At 42.7% G+C, this 11,617-nt stretch overlaps 1 protein-coding gene across 1 annotated transcript in view; it reads right to left on the reverse strand.

Moving 5' to 3' along the window:
* Positions 1-11,271, reverse strand: part of MTMR12 (myotubularin related protein 12) — a 57,036-nt gene extending 45,765 nt beyond the window's left edge. The window contains exon 1 of the mRNA XM_090037901.1: positions 11,113-11,271. Within this exon, the coding sequence (XP_089894027.1) occupies positions 11,113-11,178 (66 nt within the window). The 5' untranslated portion in view covers positions 11,179-11,271. The remainder of the gene's footprint in view (positions 1-11,112) is intronic.
* Between the last annotated feature and the right edge of the window lie 346 nt (positions 11,272-11,617).

The following is an 11,617-nucleotide window of genomic DNA, read 5'->3' on the forward strand; positions in this document are numbered from 1 at the left end:
ATTTTGAGAATGGCACTAAAGAACTTGGGCATGACAAGAACAGATTCTTGGTCACAATTATTCTGCACGCAGCAAGCAGATTCAATCAAATTAGATACCACCGTGTAAGGCCACATCAAAACTAAGAAAACCAAGTGCCATGCTCTTCCCCTTTTATAACTCTACCAAATGGTGAACAGGTTTACTAAACTATGTCATCTACCATTGCTGCCACTTGTGAAGTTATAGATGTAAATTTTTAGAACAACCAGCCATAGATTTATGCAAGCCAAGTTTATCTAACTTCCTCTTCCACAGGAGGACAAGGAAGAAAGGCATTTTTCTATTCAGTTCTGCTGTAGCAGATACAATATTACCCATAGTGAGCAGGGCAACTTAAATAGTTGGAATTTGCATCCCACCAGAGGTATGTGGGTGTTGAGAGTGAGAGAGGGTGATTATCAGTTTAACCTACGCTGGAGGACTCAGAAAATAGTCCCCAACTGCTGCTACCACTCCCACATAGTTTGCCTACAACAGCAGTGTCTGGGCACCCAGCTGCTGCAAGAGCAATGCTGTACGACTGCTATTTGTGTGAGGCACAGACCAGGAAGAGGGAGGGGGAGTGGCAATTCTGAAACCCCTAAGTTGGTACCCAGACCTGATGCCCCCCTAAAACAGTTTTAGCAATCTTATTAATATGCATTTAGTTTCAGGTATTAACTGATGAAAATCTAAAAACCAGCTATTAAATATTTAGTATTTTCATTGAGCATGTAGAAGTTCTCTCTCAATTTTAGACATTCAGAAGCTTTTCCAGGAAAAACAAGTATGGATCAAATTTTACATTCCTTTTCTTTTTTTCACTTAAAAGATGACTTAAGTTCTTCTTTTAATTTGTCTTACATTTGATGCATAAAAGAAAACACCTTTTAAGATCACCATTAAGTATCATAGGATACTTGAGTGATTGCTGGCTTCACTAGTGGACAGTAATGTCATTTAAAGTTGTATATTTGACTACTGAGGTTGGGGAAGGTGGGGAAGGAGTGGAAATAAGTCTCTTCTCTCCAGTGCAAGTTACTTTTCTCCTTTAAAAAAAATGAATATTATAGGGCAATGAAATTTTGCCATCTGGAATGTCTAAATATTTAACCTTGTAACTGATATTAGACCTAGCGCTTCCCTCTATTTTGGTAAAAATCCTATCCTTTTCTGACTGCAGCTCCAACAATGCCAAAGGGGGTGGGGGCAGGAAAACAACTTGTAATAGGTTTTGTCTAGTAAAAAAAATAAGTATCATTCCCCATAAAGTCAGCTTAAAAACCTTTTACTTGGCCACCTGAGGATACCTGTAGACATACAGGGATGCTGCTCCAACCCTCTGTAATTACACCTCTCAGAGCGGCTCTAATTAAAGGCACCCCTCCCCCCACCCCATAGCACATGTAAAGATGCCCTAAATTAATTGGTTTCTTCATCAGTTCCTGTGAGCTTGAACTTCAGGAACCCCACCCTGAACAAAAAAACAGAATTTTTCATTAGGACTTTAGGAACTTACAACTTGTTTAGAAGTCCCCAAAACCCAAAGTTAAGATTGCTTTTTCTGAACCAAAGTTTTCTGTGCAACAGCAACTGCTAAACGATGAGGTTACTGCAGTTTCAATTAAGAACTGCATTACTCTTATCCCATGTGGGTACATTTTTCTCATGTTAAATGTATACGCATGAAAAGAAGTGTGTTGTTTTGTTTTTGGTTTTGTTTTTATAATGAAAGCACAAGTGTTTTGAAGCTGCAACTCCCTGCATGTTTGTGCAGGATAGTAACTCTCAGAACCAGCTGAGAGGTTCCAGCTACTTTGTCGGCTGGAAGGTAGAATTCAGGCAATAAAAGTGCTGATTGAGTGTTGTACTATTCAACTGCTGCCCATGGAGACTCAAATCCTTTCAGCTCCCTCCTAAGGCAGACATTTTTCCTAATTTAAATGTCTTTTACCAGACTGTAGTCGTCACCCGTTTTCATAGAGATACTGAATCTCTAGCTGACAAAGATGCTCAGCGTGTGCTCACAAATTACTTGTAAAAAAAACAAACCAAAACAAAAAAAACCCCATGGTCTAAATCTTGCTACAGTAAGCAGCACTCACCTTAAGTAAAGCAGGAGGGATGAAGTAGTGTAGCTCATTTGACACTTCCCACATCTGCCAGTATGCTGTTTTTAAATCAGATCTTTGAATGAAGTACAACATGGAGATCAACACTGAAAATACTACCACTTGGCAGTGTAGAGGCCATTTTTCAATGGTTACCCATTCTTCCCCCTTTGCATTCCCAAAGGGCATGCAGTGCAACACTGGGGAACTCTTCCTATGAAGGCCTTTACATCAAAGTCCCTCCTGAAGACAGATTTTACGTTTCTAAGTTTTTGAAATGTTACACAAAAGATAATCAAGGACACACTCACCTAATGTATGCTTCAGCTGTCTCAACAGAAGATTTTTTTTTTTTAGTTTAATGATTTGAGATTTCACTGGTGGAAGCCAAGTCATTCTGGATTTACTGCATGCACGTTAAGTGTCAAAGGGTGCCAGGAAACTCAGAGATGGCCATTTCTATTATAAAATTACTGCCCTTTACCACACATCTTTCCAAGTAGGATCACAGAAAAGTAAAGCATCTCAGGAGGTCATCTAGTCTAGCCCCCTGCTCAAGGCAGGATCATCTCCAACTAAGCCTCTCCCACCAAGTGTTCATCTAACCTGCACATAAAACATCCAAAGATTACACAACCTCTTGGGTTTTTCCAATATTTAACCACCTTAATTTCTAGGAAGCAGTTTCTTGAAATGTCTACAATTTGGAAGAAGGGTTTGTCATAGATCAAACTACTGATTCAATTAAGTTAATTTAAAGGAAAAAACAGATGTTGGGGTCAATGCATAATAATGGTCATGCATAATAGAATAAATTCCTCTCCTTTCAGTAGCACATATCTTTATTCTTACATCTATCCACAAACATGACAGGACATTCAATTTTTATGAATGAATATTATTATAGTGGTAACTCTTGCAGCCACACAATTTACATGGTTTTGTCTCAACACTATTTTAACATTTTCCTTTGGAGTTTAACAAATAAAAATAGAATAAAACCTGGAGCACTTATTTACAAAGCCTGTGAGCCCCATTATGATCAATTTGTTATCATAAATGCTCAGTATGAAGCTCTGAAACAATTACGTCATAGAAAGCTTGTCGAGCAAGTTTGCAAACAATATGAAACTGAAGAGGATTGCCAGCACGTTGGAGGACAAGAGCATAATTCAGAAGCCTTTTGACAGGCTCGAAATCTGGGTTGAACCTAACAGGGTGAAATTCAGTGCTGACATATGCAAGGTGCTACACCTCAAGAAGAATCATCACAAACACAAACACAAAATGAGTGACACCTGGCACTGTGGAGAAGGATCTGGGAGTCTTTGTAGGTCACAGACTCAAAGTCTGCAGTGTGATGCAGCTGCACAAAAGGCAAATGTGGTTTTGGTCTCCATCTGTAGAAGCACTAGGTGCAAGACATTGGAGGTGATAGTGCTTCTCTACTCAGCACTGGTTAAGCTTCAGAGTAGTGTGTGCTGGTTTGTGTTCCACATCCTAAAGGACATGGAAGAGTGGGAAAGGAGCCAGAGGCAAGGGACAAAAGTGATAAAGGGCTTGGAAGGTAAGTCATATGAGGAGACACTGAAGGAAACAGGCACGTTCAGTTTGTGGAAAATGCTCTTCGGAGGGGACATGACAGCAGTCTTCAAATATATGAAGAACTGTCATAAAGGGGGGGGGGAAAATCTTCTTTGCCACAGGGATTAGGACGTGTGGACCAACAGCTTCAAGTTGCACAGTAGGTTTAGATTGAATATCAGGAAAAACTTATTTGATGCTAGGAAAAGCAGTGGAGCAGACTGCCTAGAGGAGTTGTGGGCCCCCCAGGTTAGATATTTTGAATGGACTGTTCCAATGCTCCTGCTGAGACCAAAACCTAAAGGGCGGTGGGCAGGTAGCAACTCCAGCTCTAGCACCCTCACGGTGCTGGGCATGTTCTCTCTCTCTCTCAGCTGGGGCTGCCACTAGCATGGAAGCAGAAGCGTGAAACTGCCCACAGCTGTAGCACACTTGCCTTCCTGTCTCTACACTCCCCACCCCCACACCAGGCCTGCCAGCTGCATCCACAATTGCCTAAACATTGCTGGCAGCCTCCGAGTCAGGGACCCCTGGGTTAGGGTGTCATGTCTTATGTTGTCGTGTCAGGGCTGATGATGTGGTTTTGCTAACAGATTAGACCAGGGGGTCCTAACCCCTGGGCTACAGCCCAGTACCAGGCTGTGAAGGGATGGCCACCAGTCTGCAGGAGGCTTGGCTGTCAGACTGGAAGTCCAGAAGTGACTGGCATACTGTGGACCAGCAGCCAACTGTTTTTTATACTGCGGACCAGCTGCTGGCCCACAGTATGCTGGTCACTGCTGGTGCACAGTTTCCAGATCCATGATCACTTCTGGTCTGTGGTTTGCCGGTCCACAGCATAAAAAAGGTTGAGAACCCTTGGATGACAGCTGGTTTGCGGAAGATTGTTTGCATGGGGATGATTCTGCCTCAGGCAGGGTTTAGACTAGGTAAACTCTGGAGGTCCTTTCCAGTCCTTCTTCTCTGATTAATGAAGAACTATAGTCATGTCATGTTAATTTTGTAAGTTCATAAAACAAATGGTAAGTCTTGAATAGAACTAAAACTATCAGTCTGCAGCAACTTTTACATACGAATTTGTTGCACTTAGTGTTGACAGTTTAATACATATCAACTAAATGCAAGTTTTAAGCTTAAAGTTAAAAAAACATTTCTAGAAATCATTCAGACTCTCTAGCTGAGCAAAAATGGCTGTACTTTAACAAATACACTGTAGCTGAAATAGGTAAGCCAAGTTTTCCAGCAGCTGACTACTATTGTAAGAATGCAAATATCAGTGCTGTGAATATATCCTTCTTGTAAAAACACATGTAAAGAAATGTTTGCCAAGCTCAGACTTACCCTGAATTTCATATGTTTATGTTGAATTTTATTTTCTGTAGAAGTTACCCAGGGGGGGGAATTGACAACTAAAAAACTTAAGAGCTTCCTTAACTGCAGATTCCCTTCATCAACAGTACCAACCAGAACTTGCAAGGAAAGTAATATTTACAAAGTACTTCTTGTATTGCTTGAAGTTTAGCTGGCAACAAGAAAAGCAGTAAAATTCCAGTTACAGAAATGTTAATAAGGGATATTCAGATACAAATGGGACCTAAAGACCAAGAATTTCAGATCTGCACTTACTTCTGTTATTTATATTTGTATACCAATTCAAGAACATGTCTATAGAAGGGGGGTGGAGGGAAAAGGGGGAAGTTATCCAGTACATGCTACCTGAAGAACTGGGTCCAATATTGTGAAGTTACCTGCGCCTTTTTTTTTTTTTTTAAAAGCATTTCTACTGACATTTTCAGAAGTGCTGCCAGTCTCAAGTGCTTTCATTTTGCCTCCTTTCCTGGCTCCAGTCATGACTACCTTGTCAGACAACAATGTGTGTTTTCCATTTTTGTTCCATCTTTATATATCCCTTTCTCTTGCCAGACATTTGTTTCATCTACTTTTCATGCTCTTTAAACTCAATCCCCACATCCATCCAACATCATCATCAGCCATCTGTTTTTCTAGCCAATACTCATTTTCATACTCACCCTATCCTGTACTCCATTCACTCCAGTACAGACCATAAGTACCCCAATCTTTTCCTTCCACATCCCATTCTGACAGTCCCATGTAGTTTAAGACATCACTACAGAAATCTGAATACACCAGAAATTGTCCAAAAGGAATATCATAATGGCAGATGACTATGAACAACAGTGATTTTTATGTTAAAGCCTGATAAATGTGTGAAATCAGTCATCTTTTTGGTGGATACCCCCTGACCAGTCAAAGGTGATTCAAAATTTTAAAGGCCAGAATCACCTTCTGAAACTTTAGCATCCTGATGCATTCATTCTGTGCAACACAGACTATTTTCCTATGGAGCCAAAACCCTTCTGAACCAAAATGGATCCTGAGTCAATTAGTGACTTAAGCACAAGCGATAGTTTCAGGGCTGCCATAAGAATCATTGAAAGTGATGGCTGTGAACACCACAGCATGAACACTGCTGTGTACTTCATAGCAAGCAACTGGCATCCTTGAAATTACCTGGCTCCCCTCATTTTCAAGGCTTTTAATAGCCAGTTTCACAGCTTCAATTAAGTCTTGAAAATGAAGGGGCAGTTCACACACAAGATCAGCTAGCTGCTATCATTTTCCGTGCTTCTAAAGGCAGCCCTGGCAGCTACTTCCTCCTTGTCGTTTCTTGTCCTAATGAAACAGTGACTATGTTTAATTGTTCTTTGGTTAACTGCAAAGTCAGGCTGAAAGATGCAATGCACTTAACTGATGTTTATTATAATGTAAGTGACAAACTGAATGACATTGTGTTATGCAGCATATTGAATAAGTAATTATGTGGAGTATACTTGATTTAAAACCAAACAAAATATTTTGTTCTAATTGTAAGAGCTGATGTTAAATGTCAACCCCACATTTTCAGGTTTAACTTTTATGAAAGTAGACCCCTTCCCACATGATGATATTCTACAGTAGTACATAAATCAAAAGTCAGTTGCTACAACTCAATTATACAGCTATTGTCAGAGTACTAATTACAGGTTGATTGTATGTAAGACTAGTGCAAGTTTTATGTTTTTTTTTTCCCGAAAGGAAGTGTCATTAATGTCAACATCCTAAGGTCTCGTCTTTAACAGACCAATGACTCACCTATATTTAGTCAGACTAAAAGCTGAGGCTCCTTTCTTCCTTCTCTCTCACCACACCCCACCAAAACTCCGGGAACAAAAGGAGCCATTCCCATTTATTTTATACAGGATTAAAATACGTTTATCAAAAGTGTGTCACATACTAACATACTCCCTCATATTAATATTCAAACATAAAACAGATGGAACATCCATTTGGTTTTAGCTTAGCTGCACAGTAAAAGCTCAAAATACTTGCCAGGTACTAACCATGAAATAGCTTTTCTGGATCTAAACAAGGTGGGACTAGGACAAAAGTAACCACCATCATAGCTGCTGCTGTTTTCCATTTACAGCAGCCATTGTGGCAGAAAGGAAGAGAAAAAGCATGGATGTGCCTTTACTATTGTCCCTCCTCTGAGAGCAAGCTACAAGGGGTGGTCAAGTAGCATAGCAGCTTTATACTCAAGATTAATCAGCTGGTCAAGGGCTGTACAGCAAGAGTGAAGCAAAATAACTGGAACGAATGACCTGGCCCCATTTGCAAGAAGAGCCAGTTATGCACATACAGTTTATTTACAGAAATTGTGCATATTATTAATCTTTAAGTGTTCAGAGCAGTAGCTATTTTCTAGCCATATGAACAGAAACTATGATTCTGTAGACACATGGATCTGTTCCAGGACTTTGGCCCTGAAACTGTTTTCACTGTATAAGTTATGTTTCTAGACCTCAGTGTGCATCTGTGGGCGCGGGGGGGAAGGGGGAGAAGAGACCTGGAACAAGCAAGCTGAATAACTGATGCAATATTGTTTTCTTGAGTGTGCAGACAGCTTCCAACATTACCTATGATAAAAGTGGACTGCTTTGTATATCTCAGACCTAATCCACATTATATGGCCATACGCAAAGCTCATCTGGCAGCAGAACCCTCCTTTCTGCTGAGGAGAGGAAGGTTCTACCGTCATCCTGAGGCACACAAGGACTGGCAATGCTTTTGTGAGGTTTTAACCTTAAAATCAAAAGATAATAGTTGCAATTGTGACATTACCATGTTACTGCTGCTCCTTTTAAACAGAATTACCTAGTTTATCTGCTTTCTCCAGAATCCTAAACAGTATCCCATCCTTATTCTGATACCAGAATCCATTGGCACCTCTTCCTTCAGCTGCCAAACCCTCCAGCTTCCTGTCTGACTATTTCTCTCCACTTTGGAAGTAGCTAACAGCATTAGCCTCAAGTCAGACAGAAGGCCGGGCAGGGAGGTAGGTACCTTTGAGACTGCTTCAAGGGGGCATAAGCTGTCATAAAAAAATTGCATACTTTATCAAGGTGCTACCCTGCCCTGTTGTTGTCTTCTATAGTGCAAGTATGCCTCATAAATAAAAAGATCTATACAAAAGACAAAATAAAGGGGAAGTAAAACAATTTAGGTTTATTGAGTGCATTTGTCTTTGTATTTTTTTAAGTTCATCTGACACCACCATAGAAGCCAGGGGTTCTGTGGCAAGGGCTAGGGAGAACATAGGACATTTATAGGAAGTTTAAGTTGAACGCCACTGACAAGACTGTTAAAGTAGTATGAATAAAGCCAGGGTTAAATAAGTTACAGTCTCTTGCAAGATATTTGAGTCCCCAAGCAAGGACTACAGCAACTTACAGTAACAATTAAAATTAGAGAATACATTTTTTATTCTTTGTTTACCATATCTTAGGATATTTTTCCTGGAGTGTACAGAACCACAGCTGAAGATTATTATAATGGTCTTGACTATAAGTAATAACATGTAATTTTCTTTTTGCTATATGATGCACATGCAAGTTCTATAACTCCCCCCTCACAGCCTATTTTTCCTAACTTAAACATTTTCAAGCTTTTAAAGTAAAACAAAAATATTCTCTCTCAGAGGTTCTGGAAGCGATGCCAAAAAATGCATAGTTTTTCAAGTGAAACTTCCTCCCACACACCTACCCACTGTTCAACTTCATGGAGCTGAAACCTTACGACTGACACCCTGGACATAGCTACAAATAATTCCTAGAGTATCACAGGCCATGAAATAAACAAAACCTGGGAATGGTGCTATGCAGCTTAGGAAGTCTTCCAGGCTTCCTGGGCTACACATGCTTATTGTCCTTCTTGGTTAAGAAACGTGCATCTCTTTCAGAAACAAGTGTCAATCAACACTTCACAAAAAAACAGACCATAAACCGCCAATTGCTAAAAAAAGAACTGGCTAAGATGCAACTAAAATGGGCAATTATTTAAGTCTACATAACTACACTGTCCTGCTCAACATAGACCAGTTCTAAACCAAACTTTCCTCAGTAATAGATTAAGAGAAAATTAGCCATTCATCTAGTGTTCATCTAAATTAGCTTAAGAAAATACTAGGTTCCTCACAGTCAAGCTAACAAAATAGAGAATTTGTCCTTTAAAAAGAGGCAATCACAGCTCAGTTTGAATGAAGTGGAAGAACTGTTCCACCATGGATTAGAAACCAATTTAAAAGAGTACTAGCGCAAAAAGGAACTAATTTTCAGCACAGAATGCCCAATTGTTAAAACACTGGTACAAAACCAATGTAAGGAGCACAGCAAATCATTTATACCATCATTCCAGGCAGACAAATGACCAGCTGTGCCCAAGTAGCTACTTGCATTAGGCACTTCAGCACCTTGCTATCAGATGGTGGTTTTCATTGTGCAGTTACCTATACCAGGATAAAGCAGTCACATAAAGCCTACACAGGTTTGATACACCCCCATGGCATTATACCTCTGATTTTTCCTGGATCACCACCAGATTCTGTTAAGTGTACACATCAACACAGAACCATGGGTTGTATAATCATGTCTATAAGGAGCAGATGCACATCAGGGGTAGGCAACCCCTGGCACAAGTGTCAAAGCATGGCATCCGAAGGCATTTTGCTTTGCACATGCACCTCAGGGCGGATGGCAAAGGAGGGGCTGGGTGGTGCTCCCCCACCATCCTCCCCTGGCGCACCAAAATCTTACATGTGGAGCTTTATGGGTGTTTTTGGCACTCTGTCCAAAAACATTGCTGACCCCTGCTATACACCATGGGTGGATGGAGAATTTTGAGACATATGGGGGCAGATGGTGAGGTACATCATCACATAAAACACCTATTTTTCTCAAATTAAAAATAAACTAGAAGCAGGAGTGCACCGATAAAGATTTTTTGGGCTAATACTGATGGGTATCAGCTGATATGGCTTGTTACTTATCAGCCATCTGATTGCCAATATGCAGCCCAGCAGCTTGGAGAGCAGCATCCAGGGAGGGAGGGGGGCCAGGGGAAGTGGAGCAGATCACACAGGTGCAGCAATTAAATTATCAGCCACATCAGCCAAAAAAGCCAATTGCTAATAACATCAATTTTCCTTTTATGGTGCACACATAATATGGATCCATGCATCGGTGCTCCTCTAACTAGTAGCTGTACTAATATGCTAGGGGCCTAGGACTATTATTATGCAAAAACAAATATAACTTCATTGAACGAGTTGGAAAAAATAAATAAATCTGTGGGGCTGTGAAATAGGAGCTTCGTGATCAGGAGCACCTAACAGTGGGCAGAAATGCAGAACAGGAGCCAGCTTCATTGGTGGGACATCAAGACCATTAAAAAGAGAGAGGGCTGTTCACATTGGCATCACTCAGAAGGGACCGGATACTTTACAACGAGCCTCGAAGTCAGGCAATTTCTTCAGCACTGCGGACACATCTACACAGGCACTAATGCACATTTGCATATTTTAATTCACATTAAAACATTAACTTTTTTAAAAGTGCGCTTTCGCTAACGCACATTAGAATAGACTAAAGCACCTTTTTCTAGCCCAACAGAGGGCCCAAATTTAATGCGCATTAGCAAAAGCGCATTAATGAACGCGTGCACTCGCCCGTCCAACTAGAAATGCTGCTGCCAAGCTCTCGAAGGGGGAGAAGCAAGTGTCCCCATCCTGCCCGCTGTCCCATACACGCGACGCACGAGCATTAAACGCACATTTTCAATTCAAGTTCAAGGCACCATCATAAGAGACCCAAGAACCCCCTAAGCTGGCTCCTCAGGAAGCACCAGGAGGCGGCAGGAAGCGAACCAGAAGACAGCGGGTCTCTGCGGGGCCACCTCCCGTCCCGATACGGGGGCGCTGCTGCACCACACGTGCAGCGAATTTCCCCCTCCCGGCTCGGCCCCACGAGTGGGGCGATCCCCGACCCCCGCGCGACCTCACCTCGGGGCTCACGTAGGACACGAAGGAGGGCTTGGCGGGCCTCCCGCCAGCCGCCTTGCTCAGCATGGCCGCCAGCCGCCGCCGCCGGCCCCCACTGCAGCCCGGCGGCCCCGCGCGCTCCGCCACTGGCGGCTCCGCCGGCCGCGCCCGGCTCGCGTCGCTCACCCCGCCCATCGCGGCGGCACCGCCCACGCCCCGCCCCCACTCCTGGCCACTCGTCCGCTTTCCCGTTGGACCGCGCCGCTGCCCGTCAACGGAAACCCCGCCTTCCCGGCCAAGGTCTCTCCTCCGATTGGCCGAGGCGCGTCCGGGGAACGACTGGGTTCTAAGAGGGAGGGAGGGGGGAAGGGGGCGGTGCCGCGGATTGGTTTGGAGCGCCACCAAGGGGTGGGCTCGGATTGGTCCGGAGAAGGCGGAGTGGGCTCTCCCACCTGGGCACGGCGGGGCAGGGGGAGGGGGAGGTGAGCAGTCGCAGCTTGGTTTGCCCCGGGGAAAGCTTCCTGCC

This window comes from Crocodylus siamensis, chromosome 3, assembly GCF_052110815.1.
Source record: "Crocodylus siamensis isolate JL-2025a chromosome 3, ASM5211081v1, whole genome shotgun sequence".
Taxonomy (NCBI): Eukaryota; Metazoa; Chordata; order Crocodylia; family Crocodylidae; genus Crocodylus; species Crocodylus siamensis.